At 48.7% G+C, this 16,536-nt stretch overlaps 8 protein-coding genes across 8 annotated transcripts; 5 read left to right on the plus strand and 3 right to left on the minus strand.

Moving 5' to 3' along the window:
- Positions 1-830: 830 nt before the first annotated feature.
- On the plus strand, positions 831-2,099 carry MICPUCDRAFT_54925 (uncharacterized protein; the record flags this gene model as incomplete). Its single annotated transcript, XM_003064868.1, has 1 exon — positions 831-2,099. Exon 1 carries the CDS (start codon positions 1,590-1,592, stop codon positions 2,097-2,099), a length of 510 nt encoding a protein of 169 aa, XP_003064914.1. The 5' UTR covers positions 831-1,589.
- A 671-nt stretch (positions 2,100-2,770) lies between these two features.
- On the minus strand, positions 2,771-4,792 carry MICPUCDRAFT_54927 (uncharacterized protein). Its single transcript, XM_003064921.1, has one exon. It carries the CDS (start codon positions 4,681-4,683, stop codon positions 3,238-3,240), a length of 1,446 nt encoding a protein of 481 aa, XP_003064967.1. The 5' UTR covers positions 4,684-4,792; the 3' UTR covers positions 2,771-3,237.
- Positions 4,793-5,843: 1,051 nt separating this feature from the next.
- On the plus strand, positions 5,844-6,805 carry MICPUCDRAFT_66090 (uncharacterized protein; the record flags this gene model as incomplete). Its single annotated transcript, XM_003064869.1, has 1 exon — positions 5,844-6,805. Exon 1 carries the CDS (start codon positions 6,548-6,550, stop codon positions 6,803-6,805), a length of 258 nt encoding a protein of 85 aa, XP_003064915.1. The 5' UTR covers positions 5,844-6,547.
- A 586-nt stretch (positions 6,806-7,391) lies between these two features.
- MICPUCDRAFT_23866 (uncharacterized protein) lies at positions 7,392-8,747 on the plus strand (the record flags this gene model as incomplete). The annotated part of the gene is made up of 1 exon (XM_003064870.1): positions 7,392-8,747. One exon carries the CDS (start codon positions 7,392-7,394, stop codon positions 8,745-8,747), a length of 1,356 nt encoding a protein of 451 aa, XP_003064916.1.
- Positions 8,748-10,251: 1,504 nt separating this feature from the next.
- Positions 10,252-10,698, plus strand: MICPUCDRAFT_54930 (uncharacterized protein; the record flags this gene model as incomplete). Its single annotated transcript, XM_003064871.1, has 1 exon — positions 10,252-10,698. One exon carries the CDS (start codon positions 10,252-10,254, stop codon positions 10,696-10,698), a length of 447 nt encoding a protein of 148 aa, XP_003064917.1.
- A 108-nt stretch (positions 10,699-10,806) lies between these two features.
- MICPUCDRAFT_66093 (uncharacterized protein) lies at positions 10,807-12,636 on the minus strand. Its single transcript, XM_003064922.1, has one exon. It carries the CDS (start codon positions 12,057-12,059, stop codon positions 11,061-11,063), a length of 999 nt encoding a protein of 332 aa, XP_003064968.1. The 5' UTR covers positions 12,060-12,636; the 3' UTR covers positions 10,807-11,060.
- Positions 12,637-12,677: 41 nt separating this feature from the next.
- On the minus strand, positions 12,678-13,676 carry MICPUCDRAFT_54933 (uncharacterized protein; the record flags this gene model as incomplete). The annotated part of the gene is made up of 1 exon (XM_003064923.1): positions 12,678-13,676. One exon carries the CDS (start codon positions 13,674-13,676, stop codon positions 12,678-12,680), a length of 999 nt encoding a protein of 332 aa, XP_003064969.1.
- A 1,504-nt stretch (positions 13,677-15,180) lies between these two features.
- On the plus strand, positions 15,181-16,404 carry MICPUCDRAFT_66095 (uncharacterized protein). Its single transcript, XM_003064872.1, has 2 exons — positions 15,181-15,780; positions 16,232-16,404. The coding sequence occupies exons 1-2, from the start codon at positions 15,545-15,547 to the stop codon at positions 16,278-16,280; spliced, it is 285 nt and encodes a 94-aa protein (XP_003064918.1). The 5' UTR covers positions 15,181-15,544; the 3' UTR covers positions 16,281-16,404.
- Positions 16,405-16,536: the final 132 nt, after the last annotated feature.

A 16,536-nucleotide genomic window follows, 5' to 3' on the forward strand; every position in this document is an offset into this window, starting at 1 on the left:
TGCCATATATAGTTATCATTATTATCTTAATACAAGTCAAATAAACCTTCGTACATTACAACTACCTTCGTAATAACGAAGTACGAAAGTACTTTCGTACTTCCGGAAGTAGTTCCGTACTTCCGTACGAACGAAAGGTCGGGGGTTTCACAAGAGGCCTACGCCCTTTAGGAGATTAAGTCTTGGCTTGGTATTAATCTCGGCTTAAAGGGCTTAGGTAGCAACAACGTATACGTGTGGATAGTAATAGTAGCGTGCTATCGCACTAAGCACGTGTGCGCGTTCCTCGGGAATTTGGTGTGCTCCACCGGTCTGCGACAGACATCTGGCGATGTTGAGGAAAACCTCTCGTTCACGTAAATGCACTCGTGTTTTTATTGCTTGCACGGTCACCTGCATTTTCTGCATTTTCGCTATCGAACGAATATCGGCGCCAGTCTGTCAGAATACTCCCATAGAATATCAACCAAGCAAAATAGAGAAGAAGTGGTCGTCAATTATTTCTGAAGTCAGTTCAGATCACGCGGATTGGAGAGAAGGCTGTGAAGCACTCCTTGAGGACATGGACTTAATTGTTTCTTCGAGCGAGAGAAAAGTGGAACGTTCATCTCAGTACTTTTCTTACCATGTTTTCAAAAATACGTGCACAGGAGAAACAAAGAGAGTTTATATTGAACCCTTAATCTCGTTCCTCAGAAATCCGCTTGCCATTTGTACAAATAATAATTACGAAGTTGCGCTGAAAGATGTCTCGGAAAAAACGTACCTGCTCGTCCCCAATGTTGACGACGGCACGACCAAGTCGTCCCAGAAGTGGTTGTTTGACGCTGGAGCCAGCACTTACCATACTGGATTAGGAGGATCGTCTCAAAGTTGGTTTGTTGACACATATCGAATACATGGCATAGAGTTTGACCGGATAATTGGTTGGGAGGCCAACCTAACCGATCCTAGGGTGCAGTGGAGTTCTACTCCACCTGACGTCAAACAGAAGACAAGCTGGTATAATATCCCAATAACTGCAATCGTAGGTGATGCAGACAACCCACTTACCTATATCAAATCGTTGACCGAAGCCGATGACTTCGTGGTATTCAAGTTAGACATCGATTCCCCAGAACTAGAAATCGCAATTGTGCAACAGTTCATGGAAGACCCTGAATTATTGAGCCTCGTCGACGAGTTTTATTTTGAACATCATGTCACTGGAAGTCCGATGCAACACTTTGGCTGGGGCAACCTATCGGACAGTCTGACCGCAGTGCCTTTAAATAGCATCACGGACAGTTATGATATTTTCACTTATCTACGCAGGCACGGTGTACGGGCACACTCTTGGGTCTAAGAAGAATTATTTTATATTAGACGCAGATGGCAGCGATATGAAAAGGTTCTAACATCATGGTAACTCGCACAGTTCGTGCAATAATATAGCTCACGTTAATCGACAAGCGCATCAGAATGGCGGCAACTGCTACCTTCGTGCGAATTAGTCTTACACGACGGCGCCCGGGCGTTTTAGTGCAGCGCGCGACCTCCACACGCAGTTCGGGCGTTTGTACTATGAAAACAGCCACCCGGCACACGCCATGAAAACATCTCGAGTGGCGTGTTGCCGGCTTCTAATCGCAACGAACGCTTTCTGGATATGGGTGATCTATGTTCACCTATGTAAGTCAGTTGGCGGTGAATCGAACACTGCGAATATTCGTTCGAGATATGCAAATTTCGCTAGATCGGATTCCAGCTTTCACGAAATAGCAAGTAACTTCGGAACTGACAAGGTAAATCCGCATCACTATCACTTGGCGTACGATAAACACTTGACTCCGATTCGGCACTCGCGCGTCAAATTTCTGGAGATCGGACTGGGTTGTGATATGGCTTACGGGGCAGGGCGCTCTGCACAAGTATGGAAGACGTTTTTCTCCAGTCCACAAGCTGAAATATGGCAGGCAGATGTCGACGTGGGATGCGTACAGAAATGGAGCAATATGCTTGGTGATCGAGTTCTGGTTGGCGACCAAGGGAATTTGACGACCCTGAAAAAATGGGTTTCCGAATGTCGCGCCTTCATGATACTGTGTATTTACCCATGAACGAGGCAGTGGGCGCCCAGGATACATGTGCACTCTCCTTTAGTTCTCGAGGTGCTTTTACCTATATATCTATAAACTACCTTCAAGGGTATTGAACTGTCATGTAGTCGCGTCGGAGTCGATGTATGTATCTATGTATACACGTGCACTTAACCCTGCGTGCTTCAATTATGATATCCCACGAACACCTGATCGACCTTCCTCCCGAAAGCCCAACAGGTCACCCCTCATCTTGTCAGGGCACAGATTCTTTTTCTGGGCAAACGATGCGCTGTTGGGCCACGAGTGTGTGGCGCGCACCGGCCGTGTCATGTTCCATAAAGGGCACGATTACTGCCGCATCCACGTCAAAGCCAACGGAGAATTTTCGCGTGTGGTACATGGATGCGCCAAGGCTGCGGTTTCTAGGTCTTTGATAAGCGCGACGAAGGAGTGCCCCCTGATGATGAGTTTCCATAAGTATGTGCTCTTCGCGACGGCAGAGAGCTCGGCTTCGGCGGCATCGGTAGCGTCCGGACCCCGTGAGGAGCACTCCTGTGCGCTTGGCGAGTTGGTGAATGAGTTTGCGGAAGCGCGGCGCCACGAAACCGTAGCTGTCGATTGCCATGGGCACGACGAGGGAGCCCCGTCCATCGCCATTAGTTCTGTACCAGTCGATCTTCTGCTTCTCTGTCTCGAGCGCGCACTTCCCCTGTTGGATTAGCGAGGGCGAACGACTCCCACCCCGGTGATTAGTGGGTCTCTGTCCGTTGAACGACGCCGCTGTGGATCCTCGCCGCCGGGGTCTGGCCAGGGTGTCTAGTCCCGTGATGCACTTGTCCACGGTTTTCATTCTGTCAAGACGCGAACCGGGATCTTCTTCCGTAGAAATGTTGTTTGGTTCGTCTACTGCACAGGATATTGTCCAGGTGGATAATTCGCTCCGGTTGCTATGCTACCCTATCATCCACACTTGTACCGCCCTCCGTAAAAGTTCATGATGACGACACTGTCAACGGAAAGTTTGACGTCTCTGGCCGCTATGCAATACCTCCTCAACAGGAATAGCACAGCCAAAGCTCCAGTAGAACCAGTGAGGGACGATGTGTGGATTGTGGTCGAAGCGGTTTCGAGTTCTCTCATATTCAGTTTACAACCCTCACAGAGCTGAGCTCCGGCTCATTGATGGAGTCAAAGAAGGGCACGGTGTCTCCGAAGGTATCCTTTGTAAAAAACGTGGACCTGCACGAAAAAGTGACTGCATATGCGGTGGTGATACTGCCCTGGAAAGCAAGGATATGATGACTAAGGGATCCATATTTGGGACTAGCCAAATTCGATGCAACCCAATAGGATCGAGCTTCAGCGAGTCGTCCCCAAGGGTCTCACCGAGAGCAAACTGCTGCTGCACTGCATCTTCCCCATATCGTAACAACCCGAGGGTGTTTAACTTTTCAGCAAATAGTAAATCATCCTCGAACCATTTTGTTCGACTGTTGTCGTACAACAAATCAGAAGCAAAATATTCGCCAGAGGCACCTACGCCCCAGAGGTTATTCTGAACCTTGCCAGCACTGGCTATTTTCAACATTTTTGACTTGCGTCGTAACGAAAATCCGGAATTTCCACCGCCGCACAAACTTCGACAGTGTGTTGGATCGCAGTAGGGGAACTCGCAACCGCTGAACTCAGACCCGATGAAAGCACGTTCAAGCATCTTATCAGGGACGGAGTGCCGCACTACCACGTCTAACTGGAACCAAAAAATATGTTCCCCTACGATCGCGTGGTAAAGCTCCGAGTGTGCGCTAAGTGCACTCTGCGTTCGCTGCGTGAGCTTGAAAGTACCAAAGTGGGACAAATCTGACACGATCACGTGTTCTTGTTCACTGCCATCCTGCAACTTAAACATATTTCTCACTCGCTCCACGTTTTCACCGTAGACGAACACTTGTAGCGACCAGTCCTTCCCCAATTTTGACATAACTTGACGAATTACGTATTCGAACAAGAAAGGCTGCCTCGGTTCAACGATGACCGCTACCTTACCGTTTGGACTCGGTCGTGCTGGGAGAAACTCTGTAGACATCACTTGAGTATACGTCATTACAATGAACTCAGCATACACAAAGTGTCCCCTTCCGAATCGTCGCAGACATCTTCGAGAAACGCAATTACGAGGGACGTCAAAGGCTCTCGACCATAGTTCCGTGTAGAAAGAGTCGGGGCAGCCAAGGATAAGCCGTAAAGAGGGGCCAAAAGCTGGCAAACTTCTTGTCGCGACACAAAAGTACACCGCCAAGTTGCGATACTTGTGATTTCTCCAAAAGCGCGCGAACGCTAACGTGCGCGTGCTGACCCAGCGCAGTTCCTGTTCGTCCACCGTGCTTCGATGATAGCGGGTTGAAGACGACTTATCTGAGTTGCCAGAACCGCTCGTTCGTGTACAGCAGGATGAAAAGAGAATGACGGCAAGTGTAAGAGCATACAAAGTCCTACCGCGTCCCCGGCGACAGCGTCCGTACCATGAGGTGTTCCTCCGAAGGAAAGGGCACGGAGACAAAGTATCACGAAGGAAGCGTAAAATTCTGCGCACCATATCCATATGTAAGAATATGGATATGCAAGGACTACGGATACACTTCACGGTCGTTGTCCAGTCTCTCTCCTCCAACTTCACCTCAGGGCGGGTCTGCGGCGGTGCCCCGAGTTGTCCAGCCTTTCTTGACTGAGAAAGAAAAGCGTGTACAGTACACGTACGTGCACAGGTGCACAACCGCCGTTACAGTGTACAGTACGTGTACGGTCTTCTGGTTCCGGCTTTTCGGGTTATATAATTAGAGGGTTTTAGTAGCAAAATCGGGTCTAAAATCGGGTGGAAAATCGGGTCACCCCACCCGATTTTAGACCCGATTTTGCAACGACCCACCCGAATTCGGGTGAACCCACCCGATTTTAAAACCGGGTGGGTCAAAATCGGGTCTAAAATCGGGTGGGTACGAAACCTGAAATGACGGTTTAAATCGTCGCGTTTAAATCGTCAATGATGAGAGAGGAGAACTTTTTTTGTTGAAAGTTGCGTCCGGCCCTGTTCGAGCGCTGATTACGTCGTGATCATCACAGCGAGCGGTGCATTATTTTTGCATGGGTCGACGCATCGTGGTGTTTCGAGTAAATTCTTTGCGGACGACGTCGGCGTTCGTGACGCTCCCGCGACTCCAGCAGCGCGCGAACGCCCGCGGGTACCCCTTTCAAACGACCGAAGGAGACCCCACCCGATTTTAGACCCGAATTTCGAAACGGGGTTTAGTTGCAAAATCGGGTCTAAAATCGTTTGGCAAAATAGGGTGGGGTGACCCGATTTGCCACCCGATTTTAGACCCGATTTTGGCGCAACTAAAACCCACAATTCAGTCAAAAAACTTCTGACCCGGGTTACACGTAACCGTTGTACAACGCGTTACTGTACTACGCCCTTTAAGCCCTGAATTAGCGTGAATTGACGGAGCTTAAAGGGTTGAACCCTTCGGGTCCATTTCACCCTTAACTCTGTCGCATCAACGCTAATTCAGGGCTTAAAGGGCGTAGTACTCGCCTATTAAAAACTTAATTTGATAGGTGATTTTTGTATCAATTTTAGGGTTTTTGGAAACCTCAGTATGCCTCCTCAAAACCAAAAATCACCCCTTTTCTTGACCTCCCAAAACCTTTCAAAAACCTCCCCACAGCTCTTCAAGTATCACGAAACCTTACGGAAATCACGAGACTTTGGGGGCGTATCTGGAGCGTAGCGACCCAGAACCTCTAAGACCTCCGTGAGCCTCGCTGACGCAGAAATCACGGAACTTTGAGACTTATAGTGAAGCGACAAAGTTCGGTCAAGTTCAGTCAAGCTCAGTCATTTTCGGGGAGGGTCAAGGGATTTCCCGTCATTTGTTAGACCAATTTGAGACAGCAGACAGATAGACAGTTAGACAGGGGGTTCTAGAACTTTTTTACTTTTCTTAAACTGAACTACTGAACTTCAGTAATCAGTTCACTCTGGGTAGAAAACTTCTGATAGCTGTCTATCTGTCTCATTTTGGTTTCATTTCGGACGGGACTACCCCCCATTTCCCCCAATTATCGCCTATTTTTTTTGGAAATTATTGAACTTGACTGAACTTTTACTGAACTTCCCCCCCGTCCCGACAGCTCACGAAACCATACGAAAATCACGGGAGTTCGGGGCGTATCTGGAGCGTAGCGACCCAGACCTCATAGACCTCCGCGAGCCTTGCTGACGCAGAAATCACGAGACTTTGTAGCACCTCTTTAAGCCCTCAAAAATACCAAAAAGTTTGCCTATTTTTGAGACCAATTTTACGAAAATCAAGGCTATTTTTCATCTTCATAAAACATCAAGTTGCCCCCCATAATACGGAGTGCCTTGACAACTGGTTCTGATTCTGGTGAGGGTTCTCGTGGCAATGGCGAGGGCTCTCGTGGCGATGGTGTGGGTTCGGGTGTTTCTGAGGCTGGAGGAGGTGTCTCAGCCTCTTTTTCAGCCTCTTTTTGAGCCTTTTTTTAAGACCTCAATTCCAAGGCTCTATTTCGTGCCTTCTCAAATTGTAGTTTTTGTAATTCACTACGCTCTTTTTTTGGTTTTTGTTCGTCCATTATACACTTTTGCAGAAGAAAATATTTACGATGAGCTATTCAAGTTCCTAACGATGATAGGGCTTTAACAGACCATCGCTTACGGGGCGACTTGGATTGCTCCATACAGGCGAAATTAACCTACAAATTTTATTTTTCGTGTACTGTACGTGTACAGCTGTACATGCACGCAAAGCCATACGGAAGTACATGAAGGTACTTTCGTACTTTCGTACCTTCGTACTTTGTACTTTCGTACTTTCGTTCGTACGGTATGTAGCTGACTACAACGGTGTACTGTTTCGTACCCCGAAGGCATTGCTTATAAAGGGAATCATACACTCCTGACTTCGTAGAAGACCCGCAGTAGACGAAATGCACATAGTGCACTCGTCAGCGCAGACGGGATGTTTTCTGATCTTCATGGCACTATTCGCTTTTTGCATAGTTGCGGAGACGACGCACGCGCGTCTGCGCGTTCCGGGTCGGAAAGGAGGCCACCTCGGGGGCATGCCACTAAGAGATTGTGACGCGTCGAGTGACGTGAAGCGCGACGAAGAGGGCGATGCGCGCGTCGCGGCTCTTGTAGGTGTCGAGGTTACGAAGTCCTCTGTCCTGGAGACATCTGGCTCACTCTACCACGTGCGACGTTTGGCGGAGCTTGCTCCCGTGCGTATGGCCCAGGGCGACAAAATTGCGCTGCTCGCGAATCGTCTGACGTTAAGAGCCTGGGCTGAGTTCGGGCTTGTGCTCGGCATGTTCTACTTAGCCGACCGCACCGGGGGCATATCAGACTCCGGAAAGTCCTACGACCGCGACTTGTTCCTCACGCTCTTCCTCACGTTCGCCGCATACGGTTGGCGCACAAGTCTAGGCAAGACAGAAACGTATGTACCCTTGAACCGCAAGCAAACCGAGGAGTGGAAGGGTTGGATGCAAGTTTTATTTCTCCTCTACCACTACTTCAAAGCGTCGGAGGTGTACAACGCGATTCGCATCTTCATCGCCGCGTACGTATGGATGACTGGATACGGGAACTTCTCGTATTACTATGTTCGTAAGGATTTCGGCGTTCCTCGGTTCTTGCAAATGATGTGGAGACTAAATTTTTTCGTCTTTTTCACGTGTGTGGTGTTGCGTAACGACTACATGTTGTACTATATCTGCCCCATGCATTCGCTTTTCGCGTGTTTTGTGTACTTCACGTTGTTGGTGTACAAGAAACATAACGAGAAAAACAAAGTAATCGCGACCAAGTTTTTGGTGTGTGTTCTTATGTGTTATGTTTTGTGGGAGGTCCCTGGGGTTTTCAAGCTGGTATTCTCGCCATTCCGGTGGTTGCTGAAATACACGGATCCCGCGAAACCGGATATGGACCCTATGCACGAGTGGTTCTTTAGGTCCGGGCTGGACCGTTACGTTTGGATTCACGGGATGTTGTGTGCGTTTTGCCACCCGCGGTACGATGCGTTTCTTCAGTGGATTGACAAAAAGGCGAAACTGACCCGCGTTGCGATTCAGACAACGATTGTGACATTTACGTTACTCGTCGTGTACTGGTACCATGAGAAAGTTTACGTTCTACCGAAACTAGAGTATAACAAGTTCCATCCGTACACTTCCTGGATTCCCATCACGTGTTTCATCATTTTGAGGAACTTGACACAGACTCTGCGGAACACTTACGTCGAGTTATTCTGTGTGTGCGGGAAGATCACCCTAGAGACGTACGTTTCTCAATTCCACATCTGGCTCAGTACGTCGAGCGTGCCCAACGGACAGCCGGCAAGGCTACTGGATTTGATTCCCGGGTACCCTTTGCTGAACTTCGTGGTCGTCACCTTAGCACTTGCGGGCATCTCGCAACGAGTTTTCTATCTGACGAACGAGTTGAAGAACGTTTGCTTACCAAGTGAGTCCCATAAAATTGTTGCACACGTGGCGTTGGGCGTGATAATCGCTTTAGTCGCGATTTCCAGTGGGTTCCTCGTCGTTTGCGTGTTTACGGCGGACCACGCTGCACGCACTTAGCCTCGTTTAGTTCGTCCCATTCTCAGGTGTACAGAACTACCTTTGAAAAAAGATACCTTCGAAGGTGATAAGCTAGCTAGCCAGATTGAGTTGCTAGCTTGCAACCGTCTCGTGTCGAGATAGTGTTGAGATATGCGACGGAAGTACTTCTGGAAGTACTTCCGTACTACCTTCGTACTTTCGTACCTTCGTAACTTCCGTGTAGCCAGTCTTACGCTTGCTCGCCATCGTCCACAGTGTGAGCTGGGAAACGCCGCGATAAGATAGCTAATTTGCCCCGTGGACTGCACACCTGCGTGAAGACTTGCCGCAACTATCGACTGAACAAGTAGCTCATAGCTTCGTAGTACGAAAGTACTTCCGGAAGTACTAGCTAACTTGATACTTCCGGAAATAGATAGATATCAGATATTTCGTTCCCTGCGTTACCGCGTGCGTAGATGGTTGGCTGGATGGGCTACATGTACTGAACGTGTACAGCTGTACACGTACACATACGCGTTAGTTACGTACGGAAGTACTTTCGTACGAAAGTACGAAAGTAGTACTTTTGTTACGATTTGAGTCAGACGACGTAGTACGAGTACACGTACTACGTACCAAATCAGGAACCTAGACACTAGGTCTGCCTCGCAATGAGCGATCGCGAGGTGACAAGGGTCAAGTGTCAAGTTCAAGATACACAATCACAGAATACGCGAATGTGCCGATAGGTACAAGTGGAGTCTGGGGTAGGTCTGAGGAGTCCTGAATCCGAGTTAGCGTGCGGGAATGACAAGTCCCGTGCGCTACGGAGCAGGAGGAAACGAAGAGACGAAACTGACAAGACAGTCTCGGAACGCTTTGAGTTGAGAGTAACAGCAACCTGTATCCAATCAGGAGGATGAGCGAATCAACCCTACACTGTTAGAGGACACAAGCTGTGGCGGAGGATGAGCGAATCAACCCTACACGCCAGTGCTGGTTAACACTTATATTAAACAACACACATACGAACTCTGAGCAGAAGTGAAGAGAAACAAGGTCTTAAAAGGGAAAAACGCTCCATAAGCGTTATCGACTTGATTAGGATGTAAGTAGCCGCAGTACGTCGTATAAGCTGATAAGGTAGTACATGGAGTACGTATGATACGAGATCATAACAACTTTCGTACGAAAGTACTTCGAAAGTACACGTACTTTCGCACGAAGTACTTTATGTAGGTATGTACGTAGCTACGTACACGTGCTTTCGAAGTACGAAAGTACTTAAGTACTTTCGTACAACTACTTTCGTACCGAAAGTACTTTCGAAAGTACACGTACCTTCGAAGGTACTTTCGTACTTTCCGGAAATAGAATAATACCGTTAGTTACGTACGTGTACTTCCGAAAGTACGAATAAAGTACTTCATTCCGGAAGTACGGAAGTAGCAGTCGCGTCGTGGCGCATTCTATACAAGTCACTGAAAGTGTCCCGCCGTCGTTCACGAACTGGGTTCCAAACTTCCACTTCATTGAAAAGATGGGGTTCAGTGAAGTCGCACGTCGACTCAGCACAAGGCACGTGCCATATACCGAACGAAAAAAACAGGCCATTTGGGCTGGCTCGACTACGGGAGTCCCATGTTATGATATCGGGCCGTGCGCTTCTTCGTGCAACGAATTAGAGCGCGTCAAACTAGTTCGATATTTTAATAACATCACATGGTTGAACTTGAGACTGTCAAATGCAGTTCAGTGGTGTCATGGAAGTGCAGCTGCGCTGAAAGACGAAGGTTTGCTGGGAGATCACGTGCAAGAGGACGAGTGGGCTCAGTACCGGGGTGTTCTCGACATAGATGGGAACGTGGATGCTTGGGGGTTGAGGTGGCGACTGGAAAGCGGTAGTGTAGTTTTCTTGGTGAAGTCATCATACGAGCACTTTTTTAGCAACTCACTTGTCGATGGAACGCATTATGTACATATGTAGGCATCGATGCGAACTTTGACAACCTGAAGGAGAAAACAACTTTAGTGTACAGTCAGGAAGTCGAAGATATTAAGTATATCTTGAATATTTCGCGAATAACGCGAAGTTGCACATGAGAGAGCTTAGTTATCATAAAGTAACGTCTGCAGTAGCTAGAGCACTTCTTGCAGACGAAGGTAGAATGGAATAGAGATGCTGTTGCCTCCCGGTCCCGGTCCTCGTTCTTGCATTGTACGGTGGCAAAATAATTCGAGCTAGATAGCTACCTGGGTTCGAGCGGTGAAACAGAGGAGCCAACATTTAGGTTTAGCTGTGCTCCGTGTCCTTCAAGATCCCTATGGCAACTCCCTCGCGTGACATACTTAAAGTTGGTCGCTCAACTGCCCGCTCAGACGCATTTCGTCGCGGTACCTAGTATTAAGTTCCCAAAAGTGTTCCCAATTCGGGGGCAGCCACGGTCGAGCTTCGTCGCGCTGTGACCACGTCAAATAGAGACTGTCGATTGCCAGCTGCTGCACTTTCGCAAACCCTCGCTCGGTCATGAAACGGTCTACGATTCTATCGGAAAGCCAGAAAGTTTCGATCAGAATAGCGTTGAAACTAATTTTGTCCCAAGGAACCGCTTTCAAGATGGTCATTTCAGAGCCTTCCACGTCGAGGGAGAAAAAATCAACGTGCGTCCTGCCCCGAGCATATTTGTCGAGCATTTGATCGAGTCTGCGGCACTGCACTGATGAACTCGTCAAACTATCATTTGAAGCGATTCGCCCTCCGGCACCAGCAAAAACAAACGGAAGGGTCTTTTCCCCGTCGGCAATGCACTCTGGTGCGAGAACGCAAGTGCGATTCGTACGCAAACTTAAATGATACTCTTCGTTTGGCTCCGCGCAAAGCCCTTCCCAGCCTAAGCACACATCGAAAAATAGGGTGTTCGATAGCTGTTGCGCATGATTCGCCCCGGAATCGACGTAAAATCCTTTTTCTGCGGAGAGCACTTGAGAATAAAATATATTTCGAATCATGTAAATATCTTGTTCGAATTGAGACCCCATCGTGTAGTATTTCGTGCTTCCCAGGGTCTGTTGCAACTTCCCGCGACACCAATCCTGGTAATCTGAATTCTCGGCCTCGAAAGTGTGCACGAAAGTTCTCCACTGGGTCTCCTCGTCGCGTGTATTGTCTATCGGTCGAGGGTTTTGAAAATGCTGAACGCCGAACCTCGTGGCGCCTGAAGCACCGTCTTGCTCAGTCGATGTATTTATGCGAACATTTATATAGTTGGCAACACATCGCAGAGATGTGCAGAAGAGTACTACTGTGCACGTTCTGCGAAGGATGCGCCGAAAGCTTATGTACTGCATGTCAAGTGATTTGGGGTGAACTGTCCTCGTCACTAGCGACGTCGTATTTACAGCTGACAATACAAACTCTATCTGCCAGTCGACGCCGTATCTATCGACAATATATATATATTACCTTCGTATACGATAGTACCTTCGAAATCAAGTGAAAACAGAAGACCACGACAGAGAAGCAGACACACGAGCTACTGTCGAATCGAATCGTCCAACGCGCTTCTGGCTCAAGCGATTTGACATACAGTGCTGAACGAACGAACGAAGTACGCACGGAAGTAGCGAAGTACCTTCGGTACTGTACAGTGTACAGGTGTACAGCTGTACACGTACAATAACGCGTTGACTACGTGTACAACTGTACAGTACGAACGAAGGTACTTTCGAAAGTAGTACGAAAGTACGAAAGTACGAAAGTACTTTCGTACATCAGTGACCTTCAGTGGGGCGTACATCTCTACGTGTACATCATTCGCAGTCTTCCAAATACAGTAGTAAAATACGAAAAAGGTACTTTCGTACCTTCGTACACGTAGTTATTACACTACTGTTACAGTATTACCTTCCTCGAATTTTGAGGACGTGACGACTTCTTCCCTATGGCAACTCCCTCGCGTGACATACTTAAAGTTGGTCGCTCAACTGCCCGCTCAGACGCATTTCGTCGCGGTACCTAGTATTAAGTTCCCAAAAGTGTTCCCAATTCGGGGGCAGCCACGGTCGAGCTTCGTCGCGCTGTGACCACGTCAAATAGAGACTGTCGATTGCCAGCTGCTGCACTTTCGCAAACCCTCGCTCGGTCATGAAACGGTCTACGATTCTATCGGAAAGCCAGAAAGTTTCGATCAGAATAGCGTTGAAACTAATTTTGTCCCAAGGAACCGCTTTCAAGATGGTCATTTCAGAGCCTTCCACGTCGAGGGAGAAAAAATCAACGTGCGTCCTGCCCCGAGCATATTTGTCGAGCATTTGATCGAGTCTGCGGCACTGCACTGATGAACTCGTCAAACTATCATTTGAAGCGATTCGCCCTCCGGCACCAGCAAAAACAAACGGAAGGGTCTTTTCCCCGTCGGCAATGCACTCTGGTGCGAGAACGCAAGTGCGATTCGTACGCAAACTTAAATGATACTCTTCGTTTGGCTCCGCGCAAAGCCCTTCCCAGCCTAAGCACACATCGAAAAATAGGGTGTTCGATAGCTGTTGCGCATGATTCGCCCCGGAATCGACGTAAAATCCTTTTTCTGCGGAGAGCACTTGAGAATAAAATATATTTCGAATCATGTAAATATCTTGTTCGAATTGAGACCCCATCGTGTAGTATTTCGTGCTTCCCAGGGTCTGTTGCAACTTCCCGCGACACCAATCCTGGTAATCTGAATTCTCGGCCTCGAAAGTGTGCACGAAAGTTCTCCACTGGGTCTCCTCGTCGCGTGTATTGTCTATCGGTCGAGGGTTTTGAAAATGCTGAACGCCGAACCTCGTGGCGCCTGAAGCACCGTCTTGCTCAGTCGATGTATTTATGCGAACATTTATATAGTTGGCAACACATCGCAGAGATGTGCAGAAGAGTACTACTGTGCACGTTCTGCGAAGGATGCGCCGAAAGCTTATGTACTGCATGTCAAGTGATTTGGGGTGAACTGTCCTCGTCACTAGCGACGTCGTATTTACAGCTGACAATACAAACTCTATCTGCCAGTCGACGCCGTATCTATCGACAATATATATATTACCTTCGTATACGATAGTACCTTCGAAATCAAGTGAAAACAGAAGACCACGACAGAGAAGCAGACACACGAGCTACTGTCGAATCGAATCGTCCAACGCGCTTCTGGCTCAAGCGATTTGACATACAGTGCTGAACGAACGAACGAAGTACGCACGGAAGTAGCGAAGTACCTTCGGTACTGTACAGTGTACAGGTGTACAGCTGTACACGTACAATAACGCGTTGACTACGTGTACAACTGTACAGTACGAACGAAGGTACTTTCGAAAGTAGTACGAAAGTACGAAAGTACGAAAGTACTTTCGTACATCAGTGACCTTCAGTGGGGCGTACATCTCTACGTGTACATCATTCGCAGTCTTCCAAATACTGTACAGTAAAATACGAAAAAGGTACGAAAGTACTTTCGTACCTTCGTAGTTATTACACTACTGTACTGTTATTACCTTCCTCGAATTTTGAGGACGTGACGACTTCTTAGCGCGAGGGATGTCAGCTGTCGCAACATGCGCTTGCGAGCAGCGATACGCGGAACCGCGTCGTCAAGCGCGCGCACCTGTTTATCCGCACTAGCTGTTGTAGCACTTCTAGGTTTTTCCCGATCTCTTCTGGCAGGAGAATACTTAAGTGAGAATTCGAAGTGTCAAAGACTTCAAGTTGTCCCCACCCTACGCGATGGAATCGCACCACCGAACGCGTGTAGCTGTATAGATCGTCACACCGTCGTCACGGCATTCTTTCGCGCCAAGTTCATAAAGCATGCTTCTGTCGAGTACGAAACCTGGAATCGGAGGTTCATGGGTCTACCCGATGATATGGTCATTTTCACTGATTCTGCATCTGTGTCAAGCATAAGGAAGGTCCGTTCGGAATCACCGGGTTGCACGATCATCGTGAAAACTAGTTTGAGAAACACAGAGCTATCATCACTTGTGGACTGGTCAAGTCAACACGCGAAGGATCCCGAGAAAAGAATTCACACCCCTGACTTGTACATCATATGGAACCACAAGAGTCTCTGGCTCGCTGATGTCGCGGAGCTGAACCCGTACCAGAGCTCGCATTTTTTCTGGGCAGACTCTGGACAGTTTCGCGATGACGCATTCCTTAACAACTACATGACGGAAGGGGAAAAGTGGGTGCGAAAGACAGATTTTTTACCTAACTGCACCATCGCTTTTATCAGCATAAAAGATTTTCAAGAATCGGAACTTTTTCTCAATCATCGGGGCAACAGTCTACCACTTGATTCGTCTCTGATACGGCTCGGCGGAGGGAATTTCGGGGGCGACCGGTGCGCTCTCCGGCGATGGAAAACGTTGTTTATTGAAAAACTGAAGGAATATGTGGCGAGTGAGTTGTTTGCAGGGAAAGATCAACCAATTTACGGTTCGATATGTATCGAACACAGAGACTTGTGTTTTCTCATTGAAGCTCAAAAAGTTCTCGAAACCAAGGATGTCTGGTTCGCGATGCAGCCAGTGCTTCACGGTTCCACTACAGTCGTCCCAGAATATGTACTTCCACGGCAAGAAGATATTTTGCCAAGACTCAAAAACTTTTGCCGGCATCTTGAGTTAGAGTCCTGACTGGTGCAATTGTATCGAATTTGCTTCCTTTGGTTGTGGAGTTAAGGACATGGCCGTTGTAGAGGACGAAAGATGTCGAGAACGTGAAGGGTACGGTGAAGGGGTGGGCATTCAAGCGACACGACTACGAGGCCACGTCGCTGGATCTCTTGGTTCGAGAGGACGAGATGAACGGCAAGGCGGTCGTCTTCCACCAAAAGAGGGAGCTCCTAGGTGTCACTACCACTGCAATACTCACTGGTATTTTCCCTCGTATGTTTATTTTCTCTGAGTTCGTTTTACGTAGGTGGTGTCACACACGAGTCAAGAGAGGTGAAACCGGAAATCGTATGCATCGTGACCCTGGGTCAAAAGAGGTTGATGGAGCAATACGGCACGACGGTCATCATGGACGCGACCCACGGCACGAACAAGCACGGCTACCCGTGTACAACTCTTCTCGTTTCGATGCACGTTTGGCCTTGGCCTTCTTCTTCGCCCTCTTTTGCGCGGCACGCCGATCGCGCACCTGTGCATCGTGGTCCTCTTGAGAGAACCGGACGCCGCGCGATCCGCGCCCACGACGCGTTCCAAGAGACTCGACATAGCGGATCCCCCTGTCGTCTTCGCGTGGCGCACGGAGGCGCTCCCCCCTCGAATTCGTCGTCGAGAGGTCGCTTCGGAGGCACCGGGTTGCGCTCCGAGCTACGCATCCGATCGGGTTCAACCTGGACCCGCTCACGCGGTGGGGTTCTCCCCCGTGCGGGTCGGAATGCGCCCCGCCGCGTTTCTTTCTCGTCTCTGATTGGCCAGAAAGTCTGAGAAGCTCTGAGAGCAAAGCACTGAGACCCGTTTTTCGTGATTTTTATTTTCAGTACCTCTCGCCTCGTGCTCGCTAAGCAAACAGAACGCGCGCGAGCGTGACGCATCCAGCCAGGCCGTGCTGTCAAGCGTCGTTTTCTTCGAAGAGAGAACGCCGGCGTCATCAGTAGTTGGGGTGTAGTACTGTAGGATTTGGGGTGTAGTCTCAACATCGCATCCTATGGGCATTTTAGTTGGCCAGTGTCATATTTCTTGGAACTCGCAAGGCTGCGCGCGCGTCGCCGGCGTCGTCCTCCTTCGCCGCCGCCGCCGACTCACCCCATGAAACGGGGCCATTCGCCATTCCTCTCCACCGGCG

Source organism: Micromonas pusilla (genome assembly GCF_000151265.4).
Source record: "Micromonas pusilla CCMP1545 genomic scaffold MICPUCscaffold_19, whole genome shotgun sequence".
Lineage (NCBI taxonomy): Eukaryota > Viridiplantae > Chlorophyta > Mamiellophyceae > Mamiellales > Mamiellaceae > Micromonas > Micromonas pusilla.